General features: G+C 42.9%; 1 protein-coding gene across 1 annotated transcript; it reads left to right on the top strand.

The window, feature by feature from the left end:
* Positions 1–411: 411 nt before the first annotated feature.
* Positions 412–21,541, top strand: MTRF1L (mitochondrial translational release factor 1-like). Its single transcript, XM_006874361.1, has 7 exons — positions 412–661; positions 9,569–9,648; positions 12,172–12,355; positions 12,830–12,993; positions 13,607–13,724; positions 15,471–15,607; positions 21,341–21,541. Exons 1-7 carry the CDS (start codon positions 412–414, stop codon positions 21,539–21,541), a joined length of 1,134 nt encoding a protein of 377 aa, XP_006874423.1.
* The last annotated feature ends 1,325 nt before the right edge of the window (positions 21,542–22,866 follow it).

Genomic DNA, 22,866 nt, shown 5'->3' with positions numbered 1-22,866 from the left:
GGCTCCGGAGAGGTCTTCGGTGGCCGTAGCGGACACTAGGCTTCCCTCCACTACGTATCCAGAACTCAGACAGCAGAAGAGAGTGGTAGCTGACGTCAACTGTGGCCCGCGTCGCCGCCGTCCTAGCGGGAAACCATTCTGACTGTTCCCAGTTGCCCTAAGTCCTTCGACCCCTACGCACCCACCAGTCCCGCCCCTTCCGCTTCCCGTCCCGGCCTCTCGCCGCCGCAACTAATCAAATGCTTTACGCAGACCGGAAGTTCACGAAGCTTCCGATAGACCGTTTAAACTCAACATGCGAGTGGGAGGGGCGTGAAGAGATCTCCCTCGTTTCCACCTCCGCGTTACATTACGAGATTTTGGGCCTATCCACAACTTCCGACTTGGTCTGGCTGTGCGGCGCGTATCACTATGCTGACCGGGCTTCTGTGGGCGGCAGCTCGGTGCCTCTGGTCCCGCGGGGCTACTGGCCCGGCCCGCCGGTCCCTGAGCTATGGAAGTCCGCCGCTGGAGGAGCTGTTCGCCCGCGGGGGGCCACTGCGGACCTTCCTTGAGCGCCAGGCTGGGCAGGGGCAGGCGAGGGGCCCCGAGCTGGCGGCGGTGGCCAGACTGTTGAGCGAGAAGGAGCAGGAGCTGCGGGAGACCGAGGGCTTGCTGCAAGGTATGGCAGGACCCGCGGAGCCCAATTCGTGCAGTGGGTCACCGCCCTCCCCCGGGAACCTTACCAGAAGCCTGGGTTCCGATGTCTGCGAATCCCGCGGAGCGGCGGGCGCACTACAACCACCGACTTTGTGGTTAGCAGTCCCGTGCTTATCTTACGGAACCACAAGGACTCCGCAGAAGCCGTGTTGTTAAATGCCGTGGAGTTGGTTCCGAGGAACAGCTTGTTGTTGTTAGGTGCCGCCGAGTCGGTACCGACTCATAGTGACCTTATGCATAGCAGAACGAAATACTGCCGGATCCTGGGCCAACCTCACAATTGTTGCCACGCTTGAGCCCACTGATGCTGCCACTTGGCCAACCCATCTCGCTCGGGGTCTTCCTCTTTTTCTCTGACCCTCCACCTTACCAAACATGATATCCTTATCCAGCGACTGGTCCCTTCTGACAATATGTCCGAAGTATGAGAGACGAAGGTTGGCCATCCTGGCCTCCAAGGAGCCCTCTGGCTGCACTTCTTCCAACACAGATCTGTTGGTTCTTTTAGTAGCCCATGGCACTTTCAACATTCTCCTCCAACACCATAACTCAAAAGCATCAATTCTTCTATGGTCTTCCTTATGCACTGTCCAGCTTTCACATGCATATGAGGTTATTGAAAACACCATGGCTTGGGTCAGGTGCACCTTAGTCCTCAAGTTGACATCTTTGCTCTTCAACACTTTAAAAAGGTCTTGTATAGCAGATTTGCCTAATACAATACTCATTTGATTTCTTGACTACTGCTTCCATGAGTGTTGATGGTTGAACCAAGAAGATTGAGTTTTTGACAACTTCAGTCTTTTCTCTGTTGATAAGAATGTTGTTTATTGGTCCAGTAGTGAGGATTTTTGTTTTGCTTACATTGAGATGCAATCCAGATTGAAGGCTGTGGTCTTTGATCTTCATCAGTATTTTAAGTCCTCTTTCAGCAAGCATGGTTGTATCTTCACTTTCAACAAGCAAGGTTGTATCATCTGCATATCATAGGTTGTTAATGAATCTTGCTCCAGTCCTGATGCCACGTTTTTCTTCATATAATCTAGCTTCTCGGATTATTTGCTCAGTATACAGGTTGAATAAATATGGCGAAAGAATCCAACCCTATCACACACTTTTCCTAATTTTAAAGCATTCAGTGTTCCCATGTTCTGTTCGAACAACAGCCTCTTGGTCTGTGTACGGGAGTGGCTAGTGGATTTGAACTGCCTATCTTGTGGCTAAGCTAACAGTCGAGTGCATATCCTACAGCAGCTCACTAGGACCCCACAGAAGCTTTAGTGATGTTTATTTTCAATTTTAATCGCAGATGATTATGATAGAATTTTAAATTGCTTATGTGTAACATTTGCTGCTCTTAAGATAACTAGTAAGGTTACATATGGAGTCCTGGTGTGGTGCTGTAAGATAATTACAGGATCACAAGGTTGATGGTTCAAACCTCCCAGCCATTCCTCCAAACAGTATACAGGGTGACTGTGAGTCTGAACCTACTCGCCATCACTTAATCAGCACCGTTATAATTCAATGTTAAAAGTGTTTACAAAATTTTGTTGTTAGTAGCATATCAAAGATTATGTCAATGATAGTAACAAATTCTTTTGTAAATACTTTCAATATTGACTTATAACATTGCTAGTTACATTTGTAGTAACTGAGTTGTTGTTAAATGCTTTCCAGTCGGTTCTGACTCCTAGCAACCCTATATAGGGTTATCGAGGAGAAGCTGGTGGATTTGAATCACCAACCTTGAGGTGCAAGCCAATCTTGCCGTCCAGTAGCACCACACCAGGCCTCCATCATTCCCAAAAACGTTACTGACATTACAAATAGTAATTAGCACGATATTGTACCTAAAACACCAGGAAATTGGACAAAATCAGCAACTATAAAACAACCACAACAAGGAAAATAGTAACAACAAGTGCTTGTAGCTGTGCATGTGAAGTCACATGATTCCTTGTAGTAATTGGGTAATAATGACAGATCTGGTGGCATAGTGTACTCTAAAGGGCAGCAGTTGGAATCCACCACCGCTCTGTTGGAGAAACATGAGGCTTTCTGCTCCTGTAAAGATTTATAGGAGTCCTGGGGATGGTTCTGCAGGGTAAGTACTGGACTGCTAACTCTAAGGTCGACAGTTCAAACCCACCAGCTGCTCCTTGGAAACCCTATACAGGGTCGCTATGAGTCGGAACCAACTTGACAACACTTAACAACAACAAAGATTTACAGCATTGGCATTTACATAGAGAGTCACTGTCAATCCAGATAGATTGCACACCACCACCAACAATGACAGTTCTGGTCTGACTGCATGAGAAGGTTCAAAAATGAAAATAGCCTAGAGCGCACTTGGGGAGAGAGAAATAATTCTATATTCTACTTACAGTGCATCTGAAATAAGAACAAATAAGTGAACAAAGACCTAGAGAACCAGGAGAACTTCTCAGGAAGGCTTTGCAGAGGGGTGAGAGATCATCCTTATAGAATTCTGATGTTAAGCGCATAGCGACCCTGTGCACAGCAGAATGAAACTGACCGATCCTGCACCACAGTTGTTACCTTTGAGCCCTTTGTTGCTGCCTGTATGCTAATCCATCTCATTTCAGGGTCTTCCTCTATGTCTCTGACTCTCCATTTTACCATGCATGTTCTTCTCCTGACATGCCCAAAGTATGAGACAAACTCTCAACCGACCTTGCTTTAAAGGAGTATTCTGGCTCTACTTCCCAGACAGATTTGTTTATACTTCTAGCAGCCTGTGGTACTTTCGTTGTTCTCTGCCAACATCATAATTCAAATTATGAATTGTATTATTACATCTATTCTTCTGCGGTCTTCTATATTGATTGTCCAATTTTCAAATGAATAGGAGGCAATGGAAAGTACCATGACTTGGGTCTGGCATACCTTAGTCCTCAAACTGACACCTTTGCTTTTGAACACTAAACACTCGTCTGCAGCAGATTTGCCGGTACGCTACCTCATTTGAGATCCTTACTGCTACTTCATGAGCACTGCTTATGGATCCAAGCAAAATGAAGTCTTCGGCAACTTCAGTCTTTTTTCCATTTATATGGATGTTGATTATTGGTCCAGTTGTGAGGATTTTTGTTTTCTTTACATTGAGATGCAATCCCTACTAAAGACTTGTAGTCTTGGACCTTCATCAGAAAGTATTTTAAGTCCTCTTTGCTTCCACCAAGAAGGTTGTATCATCTGCATATCGCAGGTTGTCAATGAGTCTTCCTTCAATCCTATTGCCACATTCTTCATGTAATCAGCTTCATGGATTGTATGCTATCTGCTCAGCGTACAGATTGAACAAATATGGTGAAAGAATACAATCCTGGCACACACCTGGCCTGACTTTAAACCACTCACTGTCCCCTTGTTCAGTTCGAACAACTGCCTCTTGTTCTATGTACAGATTCCTCATGAACATAATTGAATATTCTTAAGTATCTACTCATTGTAATTTTATCCTTAGCTTGTCATGATTCACATCGTCAAAAGGCTTTCCATAATCAGTAAAGCACAAGCAAACATCTTTGTGGTATTGTTTGTTTTCGGTCAAGATCCTTCTCATGTCAGCAGTGAGATCCTTCGTTCTATGTCCTCTTCCGAATTGCTGGCCGTTCCCTGTTGATGTACTGTTGCAGTCGTTTTTGAGTTATCTTCTGAAATGTTTTAGTTGCATGTACTAGTGAGTGATATTGTACGATGGTTTCCACATACCACTGGGTCACCTTGAGACAGGGAAAGGAGATCCGTAAGTCAGACTTCACCGTGAGTCACACTGATCGATTATTACTGAGATCCTGAGGCATGTTGAAACCTGATCCTCTCCCTGTGTGAGCAGTTGTAAAGATGTGCAGGACATGCCCAAGGTGCATAGCTGAGCAGCCACATTCTGGGACATACATTAAAAACCACCAGAATAATTCCCTACTTTATGGGACTAACCATTAAGGAAGACCACCCATAATAATTCCTTGTGAGATATTTGACAGATCCAACTGGTTTACCTAGTGCCCCAGGCATACTTGTAAAAGACAAACCTTCTACTAGGACAAAGGTGAATGCCAGCCCCTGGAAGGCAACTGAATTAGGATTCCAGAGAAGCACGCATGCTCGACATCCCAGAATAAGTTCTGTCTGCTCACACCAGAGGCCTTTGTGGTGGATCCATCTTGAAGACATGCTGTCCACAGACCCTCCTGAATGGGCTGTTTCCTGGAAATCACCCTCTAGCCCAATGCATAAACATGTCTTTTCGCTACCAAAAACTTATCAAACGGCCAGAGAAGTCTTTGTTCAGAGAGACAGCATTAAGCCTTGTGTTAGCCCGCCCCATCACTGCTTGTAAGCCTTTGTCCTCAAATAAACTTCTGCTCATATGGAAATCTGCCTCACCTGACTGTTATTATTCAGTAGAAGGCAAGACCTCTTGACGTGCTTAGCCAAGGATGGCAGTCCCTGTACTAACTTCTCTTTGAAGTGGGCACAAAAATGGATCTCTTCCAACAGGTGGGCCAGGTAGTCGTCTTCTAAATTTCTTGTGCTTCATTAGTTTATTGAAAGATTTTGATTTGTATTCTATCAATCCCTGGAGTCTTGCTATTTGCCATTGGCTTCAGTGCAGCGTGAATTGCTTTTCTCCCTTCAGTACCATTGGTGCTTGATCTTATGACATCTCTTGAAATTGACCGTTGCTTTTTGATACAGTGACTCTATGCCTTCTGTCTTCTTTGTTGCTTTCTGCATCATTCAAGATTTTGTCCATTGTTGTTGCTGTTAAGTGCTTTCCAGTCAGTTCCGATTAATAACGACCCTGTAGATGGTTTCTGAGAAGTGGCTGATGAGATTGAACTGCTGACCTTACAGTTCAAACCAACCTTGCAGTCCAGTGCATTAACCCGCAGCGAGCACCACACCAGGACTCCATTATGTCTATAGAATCCTTCAGTATTGCAAGTCAACGCTTAAAAATTTTCTTCAGTTCTTTCAGCTTGACAAATGCTGAGCATGCTCTTCCCGTGTGTTTTTCTAACTCCAGATCTTTTTGCATATTTCTTTATAATATTTTTTCCATTTGCTTTAACATCTCTCTTCTGACATCCCTTTTGGTCTTTTCCTACCTGTGTTTTTAGTGATCATTTGCTTCTCCATGTATGATCATGATGTCATCCCACAGCTCTTCTGGTCTTTGGTCATTAGTGTCTAATGCATCAAACCTGCTCTTGAGATGGTTTCTAAATTCAGATGGGATATGTTTAAGGTCATATTTTGGCTTTCATGGACTTGTTTTAAATTTCTTCAGCTTCTGCCAAACTTGCATATGAGCAATTGATGGTCTGCTCCACGATCGGCCCCTGACCATGCTTTGGATGATGATACTGATCTTTTCCCATAGATGTAGTCAGTTTGATTCCTGTGTTTTCTTTCTGGTTAGGTTCATGTGTATTGTTGTTAAGTGCCATCAAGTCAGTTCAGACTCATTTTGTTGTAAGTGTGGTCAAGTTATTTCTGACTTATAGCGACCCTATGTAGTGTTTCCAAGGAACAACTGGTGGGTTTGAACTGCTGACCTTGTGGCTCTCAGTCCAGTGCTGATCCTAGTTTTTATGTTGTTTAAAAATGGTATTTTCAATGACTAAGTCATTGATCTTGCAAAATCATGGGATCTCCAGCATAATTTCTATCACCAAAGACATATCTTTCAAGTACTGATCCTTCTTGGTTTCCAACCTTTGCATCCAATCACCAGTAATTACTAATACCTCTTGATGGCCTGTTTGATCAATTTCCGACTCAAGAAGCTGGTAAAATGTTTTAATTTCATCATCACTGACTTTAGTGGTTGGTGCTTAAATTGGAATAATAGTGGTATTAAGCTGCTCTTCCTTGTTGTTAAGTCTTGTCTAGTTGATTCTGACTCATAGCAACCCTGTATAGGGTTTCTGATGCTGTAAATCTTTACGGGACTCGAAAGCCTCATCTTTCTCCCATGGAGTGGCTGGTGGAGTCAAACTGCTGACTTTGCCATTAGCATCCCGATGGGTAAGCCAGTACGCTGCCAGTTCTTCCCAGTAGGCACGTGGATATTATCCTATTATAGACAGCATTGTACTTCAATACAGATCGTGAAATATTCAACGATGAATGTGATGCCTTTCCTCTTGAATTTGCCATTCCCACCATAGTAAACCAAGTGATTTGTCAGATTCAGAATGGTCAATACCAGTTCATTTCAGCCATTTTTGACAACTTTCAATTTTCTTAGATTCATACTTCATATATTCCATGTTCTGATTATTAATTGATGTTTACAGCTGTTTCTTCTCATTTTGAGTTGTGCTGCATCAGCAGATGAAGATCCCCGAATCTTTACTCCATTTTCGTCATCATGGCCAACTCCACTTTGAGAAGTCAGCTGTTTTCCAGTTGTATTCTTCCAGCCTTCCAGCCTCAGGGGCTCATCATCTGGCACTATAGCTAACAAAGTTCTGGTGATAGTCAGAATGTTTTCATCTTCCGGCACTTATGTCTGAGTGTTCCGCTACTTGGGTTTTCAGTGACGAGACATTCAGAAGTAGTCTGTCTCTTCTTTTTCCTAGTCTGTCTTAGTCTGAAAACTCTGCTGAAACCTGTCCACCATGGGTGACCCTGCTGGTATTTAAAATACCAGTGGCATAGCTTCCAGAATCACAGCAACACAAGCCATCACAGTATGACAAACTGACCAATGAGTGCTAATCTTTGATCAGTAAGTATTTCAAGTTCTCTTTACTTCCAGCAAGCAAGGTTATGTCATCTGCATGTATCGGGTTGTTAGTGACTTCCTCCATTCCTAATGCCACGTTCTTCTCAGCATACAGATTGAGTAAATAAAAATTGGAAAGAGAAATTTGGCCTTAGCCTTACTCTGCCTGGTGATATGGAACTTCTCCATCATCTCTTTTCACAGATGGAGTCAATTTGATTCCTATATACTCTACCTAAGGAGCTCTGGTGTGTAGTGGTTAGGAGTCGGGCTGCTAACCTCAAGGTCAGCAGTTTGAAACTACCAGCTGTCCGTGGGGGGAAGATGAGGCTTTCTGCTCCTATAAAGATCTACAGTCTCGGAAATCCTGTTCAGGGTTGCTAGGAGTTGGAACCAACTCCACGGCATACCACCACCACCACCATACTCTACCTGGTGAAGTCCTTGTGTATAGGCACCACTTACGTTGTTGTTGTTACGTGCCATCAAGTCAGTTCTGACTCATAGTGACCAGTCAGTATAGGGTTTCTGAGGAGCGGCTGGTGAGTTTGAATCACTGACCTTAACGGTTCAAACCAACCTCAATGTCAAGTGCTTATCCTCTGATGCCACACAGGACTTCATACCACTTACGTTGTTGAAAAAAAATGTACTCACAATGAATATGTTACTAGTTTTGCAAAATTCAGTCATAACAATTTCCTGAGTCATTCCTATCTTCAGCATTAGTGGTTGGTGCGTAAATTTGAGTAATAGTTGTATTAATTGGTCTTCCTTGTGGCTGGATGGATATCATCCTAACACTGACTGCATTGTTCTTTAAGACAGGTTTTGAAATGTTCAGCTCTCACTTCTGGCCTAGTAGACCGTATGATTTCAATTCAAAGTGACCAGAGCCAATCCACTGCTGCTCACTAATGCCCACAGTATTGATCTGCATGTGGCCCATCTTATTTTTATGACTTCCAATTTTCCTAGATTCTTATTTCATACCTTCCACATTGTGATTACTAATGGATGTTTGCAACTGTTTCTTCTCATATCGAGCTATGTCAGATCAGCAAATGATGGTCCTGAAATCTTGACTCCATTCCCATCACTAAGGTCAACTGGACTTGGAGGAAGTAGTGGTTCCCTTACGTTAGTTTGAGTCACTTCCATCCGCAAGGGCTCATCTTCTGGCACTGTGTCAGTGTTCCACTGCATTCCAAAAGGTTTTCACTGACCAAGTTTTTGTTAGGATAGATTGCCATGTTAGAGTAGAAGCTCCGCTGGAACCTGTCCACCATAGGTGACCTTACTGGTATAGGACATACACATGGCATTGCTTCCAGCACCATAGCAACAGGCAAGCCACCCCAGTACAACAGACTGACAGCCAAGTGGTTTGTGTTCATGCAGTAGGACAAACATGAGACAGGATATTTTGTAAAAGCTCAAGGATTATGGTAAACAGGAATCCTGATGTAATGCTGTAAGATACACTCTGGACTGGTAAGCACAAAGTTAGCAGTCCAACCCACCAGTCACTCCTGGGAAACTCTATACAGGGTCTGGCTATGAGTCAGAACCGACTTGACAGCACATAGTAGCAACAACAGACTAAACAGGAGAGCGACAACAAGTTCCAGCACGGTAACATTCTGTAAGCAGAGTCAACATGTCTGGGTGTGGCCATCTAGGCTCATGAATCATTAATAGCTTCATAAATTAATAATGAAGCAATAAATAACTTGTTGCAGTTATTTCAGTTTGGGTTTAAATGATGGCGTCTGGTCTCTTTTTGGTCTTTCTAGCTCAGTGCATTCATTTGTGATTGTACAAATCTAAACTGGAACACAAAAAAACATATATTTCAAGGAGATGAGAGTATAGAAAAAAATACTACTTTATGTTTTCATTTTTTAATTATACTTCATCAGAAAAAAGCAAATTTTGTATGTAGCATGTTTATGAAGACCAATGTATAAAATGCTACTTTTAATTAATGGAAATTTTAATTATTGGAAATCTTAAGATGCAGTAAGAATCTATTACTTTGGATTCTGTTGGCAATCTTAGTACTAATGGAAAACTTAAGCTGGCTGCCTTTTTTCATAGATGAAAATGAAGACTTAAGGAAACTTGCAGAGAATGAAGTAACATTGTGTCAAAAAGAAATAACCCAACTGAAACATCAGGTATGACGCCTGCAAAGCAGAAAGCACTGTGCTATTCTAATGCATTTGATTAGATGTTTCTAAGAAACAATTCAAGGCAAAATTAGCTTGTTTTCATTTAGAATAAAAGAGTGCTTTCCAAAGCAAGAAAAACCATACTTGGGGTTTTGTTTTAATTAACAGCAAAAAGAAGGTTAGTAATGTTACGTTAACGTCTGTGGGAAAGACAAGTCAGCTATTGGCATGTTGCTCATCACTCTTGTTTTAACACAAGTAGGGGCAGCAGGGAGTGTGGCTGGAGCAGCTTGGCTCCTCTGAGGAGGAATAGCTCAGGCACGGTCTGAACGCCATAGAGTGCGGCGGTGTTTGTTAGATGCTGTGGAGTCACTTCCAATGCGTAGCACCCAGGACAGTAGGATGAAACACTGCCCGGTCCTGTACCATCCTCACAGTCGCTGCTAAATCTGAACTCATTGTTACAGCCTCTGTGTCCATCCAGAAACTAAGAGATGGAAAGTCGTAACATCCAACATGAAGCATGATAGTTGAGAAATCAAGTCGACTTGGGTTCTAGCTCTTCCACTTGCTGCTGCTGCTGCTGCTGGTGGTGGTAATGTGCCCTGGAGTCGCTTGTTGGATATTAGGCAGATTGGTTACTCATTCCACAACTGGGTGGCTTTAGCAAACAGAAATGTATTGTCTCACAGTATAGGGTGCTAGAAGCCTAGTTCAGAGCCCCTCTGGTAATTCAGGAGTTACAATCAGGCTGCCAACCTCAAGGTCAGCAGTTCAAAATTATAGCAGCTGTTACGTGGGAGAAAGATGAGGCTTTCTGCTCCCATAAAGAAACTCCTAAAACTAGTGATTTCAGGCACACCCTACACCAGCCTGTCTTATTAAAGTAACGAAGAACCCCATTCCTAAATGGATTATAACCACACTTAAAGGGTTAGGATTTACAGTACATATTTTGAGGGGACACAATTCAGTCCCAGTTGTTAGGTGCCATCTAGCTGAGTGGAGTCCAGTCGGTTCTGACTCCTACCCTCTAAGCTTAGTTTTCACAACTTAAGGTAAAACCTTAAAAGTATCAACCCAAGATTATTTTAAGATTAGAAGGACATTAGAGACCTTGTGTCTCCGAAGAAGGATCAGCACTGGACTGCTAACCACAATGTTGGTGGTTCAAACCCCTCAGCTGCTCCTGGGAAACCCTGTCCAGGGTCACTGAGACTCAGTGGACGGTGCTTACCAACAACAACAAAGGACATCAAGTACCTGGCGTAGGTTAAGAAACCACTAAATGTTGGTAACTTTCTTAATAGTTTACCTTTTCTAAGCCGTTTTCTATGTCTTCTTAACTAGCACCCGGTACATCTGTGTTAAACGTTGGTGGAATGCCAGGAGGACTGAGCTGGGAGGCCAGCGGCTTGTGCCTGTTGCTAGCACTTTGCCATTGATCAAGTCAGCTAATAACTTCCCTCAGCCAGTTTCTCTTACCTGGAAAGTGAGGATTAGACCAGATTATCAACAAGGGATCTTTCGGTTCCAAAATTGCTAGTTTCTTTTCTGTATTAAATAGTTCTTTAAAAAATGTATTTGAGTGCTTTTGCTTTTCTGTTGAAAGCCTTATATTTCAGGAGGATAGAGATAGAATCTTGCATTGATTTTGCATACATTATAGTATCTATCTTAATCAACTCAATAGCACTTAACAACAACAACAACAACTCACCACAAAGAGTCCTGGTGTGACACTGGGTTAATGTGCCAGACTGCAAAGCCATTTGAACCTCAAGGTCAGTGGTTTGAGCTCACCAGCTGCTCCTCAGAAACCCTATACAGGGTCACTATGAGTCAGAACCGATTTGATGGCAATTAACAACAACAACAACTTACCACAAGCACTTCATTTTTATTAAATGAACGGAGAATTCATATACATGAACTCAAGAAAGAAAGAAAAGCCTACAAGCTTTAGCTGAGCCTACGTTTATAATATTGTTACAACATTAATATTTTCTGGAAGTGACACATTAACTTTTGTGTAAGAGTAAGAGCGCTAGAATTGTTCAGACTCTGCACTGTTGTTTGAAGTGTCGTGGAGCCTGTGGACATTAGTAGGTACAGTCAGTGAGTGAGCAGCCATACGCTTTTGGGGCCTTGTGCTTCTGAAGCGCCAAAAATGGAGCTAGTTTTACTATTCCATATTTAATAAGCTGCATCCTGTTTTGTTCCTCTTGTAGCAGTGGATAAGTAATGGCATTTCGGTTGTGAGGAGCAAGTCATTAGGTAGTACCAAGTTGACATCATTGTAAGATATATCACACACATTCCCCATAATGCAGCTCAAGTAGCAGGGCGGCATGGCAACAGAAATGGGTGGGGACTTTTTTTTTGACAAATTCATGTTCACACTAGCTCTGGGTATAGAAACCTTTACTGGGTAGGTACCTACAGCGGTTCTTCAGTTGGTATTGGGACACTTCGTGCATGCAGACATAGTTCTTAATTACAGGAGGGACGGCGTTTTTGTATTTACAGATTATCTTGCTCTTGGTTCCCTCAGAAGAAACGGATGAAAATGATTTGATCCTGGAGGTAACTGCAGGAGTCGGGGGTCAGGAGGCAATGCTGTTTACTTCAGAGATGTTTGAGATGTATCGGCAGTATGCTGCATTTAAAAGGTGGCAGTTTGAACCTCTGGAGTATGTTTCAAGTGAACTAGGTCAGTAGGCGCATTTGATTTGTTTGGGCTAAAAGGGCCAGAAAGACCAGTGCTAGGCTGAAAGCTTGTGCTGAGTAAGAGCAAAGATGCTTTACGTTCCTGCTTACCCTTCACCTCTTAAGTTTCAATGCAAACATACTGATTTTGAAGCGGACACTAAAAGTTAAGCATTCATTATCACTTAATCATTGAATGACTACTGGTCTTTGAAAACTACTCTTTTCAGTCTCTTACTGAATCAGTTACTAGCACTTTGCATGTCCGATGTTTCCAGTCAGCCATAACAACACTGGGCAGTAAAATATTGTTAGAGACTTGCTCAGATGGCTAAGTTAACACAGTGCACAGGCTGTATCCTTGCATGTTATTCTTTTGTGCTTCTTTTAAATGCATTTCTAGATACTAGAAGTGATGGCCAACCATTTATAAAAGGCAGGACTAACAAGAGGATTCCCTTTTCCCTCATTTACCCAGGGGGCCTGAGACATGCTTCTGTCAGCATTGGGGGTGCAGATGCCTATAAACACATGAAATTCGAAGGGGGGGTGCACAGAGTGCAGAGAATACCCAAGACAGAGAAGCAAGGTCGCATCCACACCAGCACCATGACCGTAGCCATCCTACCCCAGCCAACCGAGGTAAGGCACAAGCATCTCCTGGTGTGGCTCTGTAGGGTTGGTGATTCAAAGCCCCCAGCCACCCTTTGGAAACCCTATACAGGGTCACGGGGAACAGAACTGACTCCATAGCACTTAACAACAACACCAGAGGTGAAGGACAGGCGTCTCCCCGGGGCTAGTCCAGTTCCTGCCCCCCAATTCACATACTGTCTTAGTGATTGGAGTATCTCCTTGTGACTTGGCCCTCCTGACATAGTTTTGAGTTGGGGTAGCAAATGAAGGAGTCTAAAGGGCAGGAGCTACCACATCTAGACACTGGTCACTTTAGGTAAAGGTGGAACCTGAGGTCCATCTATGGTCTCCTTCAGTCCTCTGTCAGCTCTGGGGGAGCTAGCAAGCAGCCAGAACCCCTGTGCAAGGTGAAAACCTGTCAGAAGGCAAAACAATAATTTTCAAAAAAGGAGCAGTGTTGAAGTGAAAAGACTGCACCCTGTCAATGGCAGAAAACCACGGCAGTTCAGCCGAGTGCCAGCCCTCACCGGCTTCACTGTGTTTACAGGCGAACAGTAGGTTTCGTCTTGAAACAGTTGGTATGCATAATTGTTTTAATCCCAACTTTTCTCACAAACAGATTAACCTGGTGATTAACCCCAAAGATCTGCGGATCGATACGAAGCGAGCCAGTGGGGCCGGGGGCCAGCACGTGAACACCACTGACAGTGCTGTCCGCATAGTTCACCTTCCAACAGGTAAGCACCTGGGCCTTCAGAATGAGGCCCAGACAACTAAACACGGGTGTTCATGACTTGATTCATCAGACTCATCCTTCACTGAAGAACTTAGACTAGGCAGGAACGGCTTGGCTAAGTGTTGTCTCCCAGTGACGTCATTATGGTAGGTTTCTGCATCATAGCTTGGTCTGTAAGTTGCTGAAGGAGGGGACATGAGCCCTTAGAGAGAATGCAGGGTTTGGGTTTGTCCCTAGAAATGTACATAAATAAATGCAGCATTTTTCATATGATTTCAGGGTTTGTTTCCTCGTGGAGATCTGGGTCTAGATCTTAAGCAGCGGGGCAGTGATGAAATGTTTATTAACCCTTCAACATCCTACTAGGTGGAGCAGCCCATGGAGTAGACATTATTGCAGTGGTTCACGTGGGATAAAGAGTATGTGGATAGCAAACTTCCATTATCTTCTCGTTGCTGCGGCTGTTATGTGCCGTGGGATTGGTTCTGAGGAACAGCTGGTGGATTTGAGCCACTGATTCTGCTGCTAACAGTCCAGTGCATGTCTTACAGTATCACACTAGGACCCCACAGAAGCCTTAGTAATATTACTATGCTCAATTTTAATCATAGATAAATGTGATAGAGTTATTAAACTGCTGCTGCTAAGATCAATGTTGTTGTTCATTTTTTTTTAAGTAGTGTCAAGTCTGTTCCGACTCATAGTGACCCTGTGTTGGGTTTCCAAGGAGCGGCTGGTGAGTTTGAAACAGTGACTTTGTGGTTCAAACCGACCTTTCAGTCCATTGCTTTATCCCAGTGCCACACACTGTTTTGTTAAGAGTTAAAATTGAGTACAAGACTCTTGACAGGTCTTAAATAGGCATCATTTTTATTAATTGGTAGTGGTTGATGAGAATGCTAGGCTGATCTGTTTTTTTCTAAATATGTGAAATTCTCATGTTAAAACTTGATGTCTTATATAATACACAAATATTTCGAAGCCCCCTTGTATAGTATGTAAACATGAATAGAAAAAATTGGAAGGAAATACTCCAATTTGTTAACAGTGATTATCCTGAGTAAAGGAGCCAAGTGGTGTGAACTCTCTGACCAAAAGGTTGGCGGTTTGAACCCATCAGTGGCCCCAAGGGAAGAAAGTCTTGCTTCCATAAGGACGGACTGCAGCCTTAGAACCCCTGTGGGACAGTTCTACTCTGACCATGAGTTGCTTCAAGCTAGTATAGACTCAACAGTGAGCTGTTGGAGCCGACTCAATGGCACTTAACAACAAACAACAGGATGATATTTGGAGTCCTGGTGTGGTGCTGTGGTTTGATGCGCTGGACCGACCACAAGATCGGTTTGAACTGCGAGGTCGGCGGTTCAGGCTCTCCAGTTGCTCCTTGGAAACCCTACACAGGGTCGCTATGAGTCAGAATCAACTCAACGGCACTTAACAACAACAGTATGATTTTTAAATCTTCATTTTTGCATTGAGAAGTTAGCTAAAGGCATGGGCAAGCCATCTATATTAAATGATACAGTAATGATTTAGTACATATGACTTCATTCAGACTTCAATTTCCAGTTTTTTTAGTAAACTCTATAAAGGTTCCTTGTTAATAGCATTCCTTTTATATTAGAGTCCTGTTTTCCTCCCTTATAAAGGAAGAAGAAAAAGGATGAGAAGGAAAAGGAGTGCTCATTGCTAATAAATGAAGAAGATTTTTCTATTAAAACTCTTTAATTCTCATAACACTATTCAGGTGTTGTTTCTGAATGCCAACAAGAGAGATCTCAACTGCAAAACCGAGAGAAGGCAATGAAAAGGTTACGTGCAAAGCTGTATAGCATGCATCTAGAAGAAGAGACAAGTAAAAGATACAATGCTAGGAAGATTCAGGTAAACTAAATTTTTGTAAGAGAGTCTAATGAAAAATATAATTTAGGAACCTACTTTTCCAGATGGAGTCCTGGTGTGGCTTTGTAGGATAAACACTGGACTACCAACTGCAAGGTTGAAGGTTCAAACCCCCCAGCTGCTCCTTGGAAACCCTACACAGGGTCAGTATGACTAGGAATTGACGCCATAGCACTTAATAATCAACAAAGTTTTCATCAACAAAGTTTTCATATACATCAAACGTATTTTAATATAACTGTTAAAATACGCAAACAATTCAAGTAGCTTATTCAAAGATTGTACTTGGATTATAGTGATCTTACCACCTAACCCTGTTTTCTTCAATTTAATGTATTTCTGTCAGACTTTGAAACATAGTTAATCAAAAATGATATGGTGATGCATTTTGAATCCTTTGAAAATTACGGATGCAAAACACCTTGGAAAGCAAATTGAAGTTCTTTTCTTCCTCTGTGGTATCTAATTTTGTTAACAACCATAGAGCCTGTTAAGAATTCCTAGTCATCCCTGAAGGGGGCCTGGTGGTGCAACAGCTAAGTCATTGATTTAGAAGAGGCCATGGAATGAGGGCTATTGTTGCTGATGTTAGTTGGATCTTGGCTGAAAGCAAAGAATACTAGAAAGTTGTTTACGTGGGTTTTATTGATTCTGTAAAGGCTTTTGACTCAGTGGGTCTTCACAAACGATCAATAACATTGCAAAAAATGTGTGTTCCAGAACACTTTATTGCCCTTATGTAGAACCTACATAAACCAAAAGGCAATCCTTGGAACAGAGCAAGGGGATACTGCATGGTTTAAATCAGGAAAGGTGTGTACCAGGGTTGTATCTTTTCCTAGTACTCATATAGATGCTGAGTTAATAATCCAAGAACTGGGTTATATGAAGAAGAAAGTGGCATCAGGATTGGAGGAAGACTCACTAACAACCTGCGATATGCAGGTGACACAACCTTGCTTGCTAGAAGTGCAGAGGACAAAATACTTAATGATGAAGGTCAAAGACTACAGTCTTTAGTAAAGATTACACCCCAATGTAAGGAAAACAAAAATTCTTACAACTGCATTAATTAAACAGCATCCTGATAAATGGAGAAATGTTTGAAGTTGTCAAGGATTTCATAGTACTTGGATCCACAATCAATGCTTATGGAAGCAGCAGTTCAGAAATCAAATGATGTGTTGCATTGGGCAAATCTGCTACAAAAATACCTTTTAAAAATGTTAACGAGCAAAGATGTCACTTTGAGGATGACACAAACTGTGGTGTTTTGAATCACCCCATATGTATGTGAGGTGTATACATAAAATTGACTCCACCTGTGGAAAGAGATGGTGGAAAAGCTCCATATCATCAAGGTCAGGGGGGAGACTCTGTTGCTCATTTCCAAGCTCAGGCTGAAGCTGGAGAAAATTAACACAAGTACACAAGAGTCAAAATATGACCTTGAACATACCTCACCAGAATTTAGACATCAACTCAAGAACAGATTTGATGCATTAGACACTAGTGATTGAAGTCCAGAAGAACTGTGAGATGACATCAAGAACATTATACAAGATGAAAGCAAAAAGTCAGAAGACAAGAAATAAGGAAAAGACCAAAATGGATGTCAGAAGAGATTCTGAAACTTTCTCTCCTGTGTAGAGATGCTAAAGCAAATGGGAAGAAGTGAGGAGGTAAAAGAACTGAACAAAAATTTTCAAAGGGAAGCTCTAGAAGACAAAGTCAGATATTGTAATGAAATGTGCAAGGACCAAAAGGGAAGAACACACTCAGCATTTCTAAAGCTGAAAGCACTGAAGAAAAATTCAAGCCTCAACTTGAAATACTAAAGGATTTTCTGGGCAAAATATTGAACGCTACAGAAAGCATCAAAAGAGGATGGGAGGAATACACAGAGATACTTTACCAAAAAGAAATGGTCAATGTTCAACCATTTCAAGAGGCAGCATATGATCACGAAATAATGGCACTGAAGGAAGAAGTCCGAGGCGGACTGAAGACATTGATAAAGAACAAGGTACTGGGGATTGATGGAATTCAAATTGAAATCTTTCAACACACTGATGTGGCACTGGAGACGCTCACTCACTCATCTGTGCCAAGAAATTTGTAAGACAGCTACTTGGCCAGATGGTTAGAAGGAATCTATATTTGTGCCCATTCCAAAGAGGTGACCCAACGGAATGTGAAAATCATTGGACAATATTGTTAATAACACATGCAAGTGAACTTTTGCTAAATGTAATTCAAAAACAGTTGTAGGAGTACATTGATAAGGAACAGCCAGAGGTTCAAGCTGGATTCAGATGAGAATGTGGAGTGATGGATATCACTGCTAACGTCAGATGGATCTTGGCTGAAAGCAGAGAATACCAGAAAGATGTTGACCTGTGATTGACAACTCAGAGGGTTTTGACTGAATGGATGATGAGAACCTCTGGACAACACTGGAGAGTGAGTGTTCCGGAACATTTAACTGTGCTCATGAGGAATCTGTGCAGAGACCAGAAGGTAGTCATTTGAACAGAACAAGGGGAAACTGAATGGTTTAAAATCAGGAAAGGTGTGCCTCAGGTTGTATTCTTTCACCATATCTATACAGTCTCTATGCTGACCAAATTTATCAGAGAAGCTGGATTATATGAAGAAGAGTGGGGCATCAGGATTGGAGGAAGACTCATTAACAACCTACGATATGCAGATGATACACAAGCTTGCTTGCTGAAAGCAAAGAGGGCTTTAAGTACTTAATGATGAAGAACAAAAAACCATATCCTTCAGTATGGTTTTTTACACCTCAGTGTAAAAAAACAAAAACAAAAGTTCTATTACAAATAATACGATAAATGGGAAAAAATTGAAGTTGTCGAAGACTTCATTTTGCTTGCTTCCACCATCAACATTCATGGAAGCAACTGCCAAGAAAGCAAAGGACACATTGGTAGATCTATTGCACAAGGCCTCTTTAAAGTATTCAAGACCAAAGATGTCAACTTGAGGACTAAGTTGTGCCTGATCAAAGTCATGGTATTTTCAGTAGCCTCATATGCCTGTGGAGCCCTGGGGTGGCACTCTGGGTTAATGCGCTAGACTACAAAGTCTTGGCAGTTCACCCTATACAGGGTGTTAGGGGTCGGAACTGACTCAGCAGCACTTAATAACTACAACATATGCATGTGAAAGTTGGACAGTAAATAAAACTGTAGAAGAATTGATGCATTTGAGTTATGGTGTTGGAGGAGAATATTGAAAGTGCCATGGGCCAACAGATCTGTGTTGGAAGAAGTGCAGCCAGAGTGCTCCATAGAAACCAGGACGGCCAAACTTTGTCTCTCATACTTTGGACATATTATCAGGAGGGACCAGTGCTTGGAGAAGGACATCATGCTTGATAAAGTGGAGGGAGGGTCGATGATAAAGAAAACCTCTAGCGAGATGGATTGGCACAGTGGCAGCAGCAGTGACTCATGTGTAATGTTTGAGTTTGACCCAGGACCAGACAGTGTTTCATTCTGTTGTGTGTATATGGTCGCTATGAGTCAGAACCAACTTACTGGTACCTAGCAACAACAACAAATATATGTGAAAGGTGGACAATGAATACGGATGATAGAAGAATTGATGATGCATTTAAATTATGGTGTTGGTAAAGAATATTGAAATGACTGTAGTCTGCCAGAAGAGCAAACAAATCTGTCTCGGAGGAAGTATAGCCAGCATGCTCCTTAGATGCGAGGACAGCGAGACTTCATCTCATGTGCTGTGGACATGTGCACCAGTCATTGGGAATGGATCTCACTCTTGGTAAAGAAGGTCAGTGAGAAAGAGGAAGACCCTCAACGAGGTAGACTGACACAGTGGCTGCAACAGTGAGCTCAGACAGAACAATTGTGAAAACCAAGCAGGACTTTGTTCCGTGCGTACAGTTGCTATAAGTCAGAGCCAAGTTGATGGGACCTCACAACCAACATCATGGAGAAATCATCCCCTTGTCAGCACTGAAGAAGCCTTGGTGTTGCAGTGGTTAAGCAGTTCAAAACCACCAGCGACTTTGTGGGGGAACAGATCGGTCGTCTGCTTCTGTAAGGATTTACAACCTTGGGACCCTGTAGGACAGTTCTAATGTCCCATCAGGTTGCTGTGAATTGGAACACCTTTACAGTAGTGGTTTGCCCCCACTGATGATAGCTTAGGTAATTCATAGATTGGATAAATTCATCCAACGTTTCATACCATATTTTTCCACAAGCGACATGTGTATTATAGTAGGTGTGTGTTTTCATGTGCATGCTGTACCATTATATTTTTTTACATGTTGATGGCTTCCATTTCCATTCCGTCTTGCTGCAAGCAGATTGAATGCAAAGTCTTTTGCTGCCTGTAGCTGCAGAAGTTGGTTCCCAACAGCACATGCTCACCCTCCACTCTGCAGTGCATCCCCCACTTGGCAGCATTGCTTCCCTGCTCTGTGAAACACTTTTCCAGTGTAGGAAGAAATCACGTTTTCTACCCAGAAACAGTACTCTACAGGGCCTCCAGCCCCAGGCCCGGTGGTGCGTGGCTTTGGGCATCCCAGACCACCCACATCCACCTCAGTGTCCTACATGCCAGCCACAGTGCCTGCGCAGACAGCGAGGAGCATGCGTCAGAGCCTGGGACCTAGAGGAGGCCCGCCCTCATCCTTCACTTGGCCAACACAGGTCCATCTGAACCCAGTGGGGTAAGGGCAGTACACATTGTGTCTCCAGGTTTCATGTGGGAGTGGCAGCAATCAGGCATGTCCTTTGAAGACTAGTCCAGGCTCAGCATTACCCTGCAGCCCGTCTAGCGCAGCATGCCCGTTCACAAACCCACTATATGAAACCGCACTGCTCAGACCTAGCCACGATCTGCCCCAGAGCAAGCACATAGCTTCAGCACACAGAGTTTCCAATTACCAGGTGCTGCCAAACTCAGCCTGGTCTGGCACTCTGAGATAATGAGCTGGACCATGAGGTCAGTGGTTCAACCTATACAAGGTCACTATGAGCTGGAACCAACTCAGTGGTAGTTAACAGCAACAACCAAACTCAGCCCGTGATTTCTTAATCATGACTTACACCTGTATAGGAGTCCTGGTATGGTGCTGTTGGTTAAGCTGCTAACTGCAGGGTTTGTGGTTCAAACCCAGCAACCACTCATTGAAAACCCTATATAGGGTTGCTAGGAGGCTGAACCCACTTGAAAACTCTTAACAGCATGCCGGTATTACACAAATATAATCCAAAGTCAGCATTCTCAGACTGCTGAATGGGGTTGAGTCACTTCTCGGACACATCACGAAACGCAGCGCATGGTCCCAGAACTGGTCTACACAGCTGCTATCACTGATCCCGTTCTGTTTGTGCCAGGGTAGGTGCTACTGTTTGTACTTTGCAGATGGGGAAACTAACATTTAGACGTTGACGTACATTTCCTTAAGCCCTGGAGCTTTGAAGTGGCAGAGATGGAACTCAGAGACTCACTTGTCTCACTTGAAAGCTCATGTTTTTTTCTTGTTGCGTTTCCATGTCGTTTGAGGATTGAAAGTGTTTAAAGCTTGGTTCTTGCGTTGTGTTTCATAATTTAAGTCAAGAATGTAACCGCTGGATGGTTAAATTTGTCAGTGTAGGTTGCCCTGTATCTAACAGTCTTTCCTATTTTTTTTTTTTTTTAATATATATATAGATTGGAACTAAAGGAAGATCAGAGAAAATAAGAACATACAATTTTCCACAGAATCGGGTCACAGACCACAGAATAAACAAGTCACTGCATGATCTTGAAACTTTTATGCAAGGGGAGGATCTGTTGGATGAACTTGTACAGTCCCTGGCGGAATACTCCAACTATGAAGCCTTAGTAGAAGCTATTTCCCAAAAAGCTTAAATTCACTTGTCATTAAAGCCACTTGAACTTGCAAAACAGTTACTATGTTGTGTGTAAGCGTTCACCAATATTCTCTTAGAAACATGGGCTGATACAGTTTGATTGTATGCATATTTTCATGACATTTATTTATATAAATATCTGAATGAATCAGGACTGGTCTAAAAGAAATTAGTCCTTTGTTTTTTATAAAATATTTTAATGAATGATTACAAATTTGATTTGCTGTAGCTTTCAACCAAGGACAACTTCAAACAGGAAGGACCACGGGCATATGACAATAAGCACATTAGTCAGGGTCCAGTCAGGAAACTGAAACCACACCAGTGATTTGCATTAACAGTCCCTAGATGCTGCAAACGGTTAATGCACTTGGCTCCAAACAAAGGCAGGAGGTTTGAGTGCACCCAGCAGCGCCTATGAAGAAAGGCCTGGTGATCTACTGAGAGTGGACCAGCCAGTGAAAACGGTGAGGAGCGCAGTTCTGCTCTGAAGTACGTGACTCAATGGCAACTGGTGTACTGGTAACTATGAACATGCAGAGTAATGAACAAGTCCTGGGTTGTGGACTGACAGTAGCCTCATTGACTCATTTACCTAGGTAGTCCTAGACTGTTGTGCAGAGCCCCCGAGCTGATTCTGACTCATAGAGACCCTGCCCACGGTTTCCAAGGTTGAAGTCTCTTGAGCTGCTGATGAGCTTGAACCGCCAACCTTGTAGTTCTCAGGCCAGTGTTAATCCTGCAGAGCCTCACAATTTAGGGGTCAGAAGGTCCAATTCAGAGTACCAGCTCCGGGGTCCTCGTCTTTGTCTCCGTTCAGCATCTAACTCCAGTCAGGGGGCTGCTTATTCTGAATTGTCATGGAGTCAGTTTCAACTCCGTGATCCTGGATAGGGTTTCTTGGGAACAGCTGGTGGGTTGAACCACCAGTCTTGTGGTTAGCAGTCCAGTGCTTATCCTATAGTGCCACACCAGGTAAAAGTTGTTAGGTGCTGTTGAGTTGGTTCCAACTCAGTGACCCTGTATAGGGTTTCTGAGGAGCAGCTGGTGGGTTTGAACCACCAACCTTGTGGTTAACAGTCTAGTGCCACACCAGGACTAATTCCTGCTATGGAGCCTACTGGGACCTTGAAGTTTTGTAGACATATAATGTAGACATAATAAGCTATCTACACAGCTCTAAGTTAGAACCCGTGTGCTTGTCACTGCTCCCTACCTCTTAAGGCCTACAAAAGAGACCTTAACACCTGTGCTATTAGATTGCAGGGTCCAATCTAACAGTACCCAGTCCTAAGGCACAGTAAACTTCTCTGGCATTTATAT

This window comes from Chrysochloris asiatica, unplaced genomic scaffold, assembly GCF_000296735.1.
Source record: "Chrysochloris asiatica unplaced genomic scaffold, ChrAsi1.0 scaffold00271, whole genome shotgun sequence".
NCBI classification, from domain to species: domain Eukaryota; kingdom Metazoa; phylum Chordata; class Mammalia; order Afrosoricida; family Chrysochloridae; genus Chrysochloris; species Chrysochloris asiatica.
The sequence above is the reverse complement of the archived record's forward strand: the minus strand, read 5'-3'. Positions and strand labels throughout refer to the sequence as shown.

Excerpts from the sequence above, each read along its gene's own strand:
- MTRF1L (XM_006874361.1), top strand. The coding sequence starts at position 412 with ATGCTGACCGGGCTTCTGTGGGCGGCAGCTCGGTGCCTCTGGTCCCGC. Across the intron at positions 9,649-12,171 it reads TAACCCAACTGAAACATCAG|ATTATCTTGCTCTTGGTTCC; the intron begins GTATGACGCCTG and ends TTGTATTTACAG. Across the intron at positions 12,356-12,829 it reads GTATGTTTCAAGTGAACTAG|GGGGCCTGAGACATGCTTCT; the intron begins GTCAGTAGGCGC and ends TCATTTACCCAG.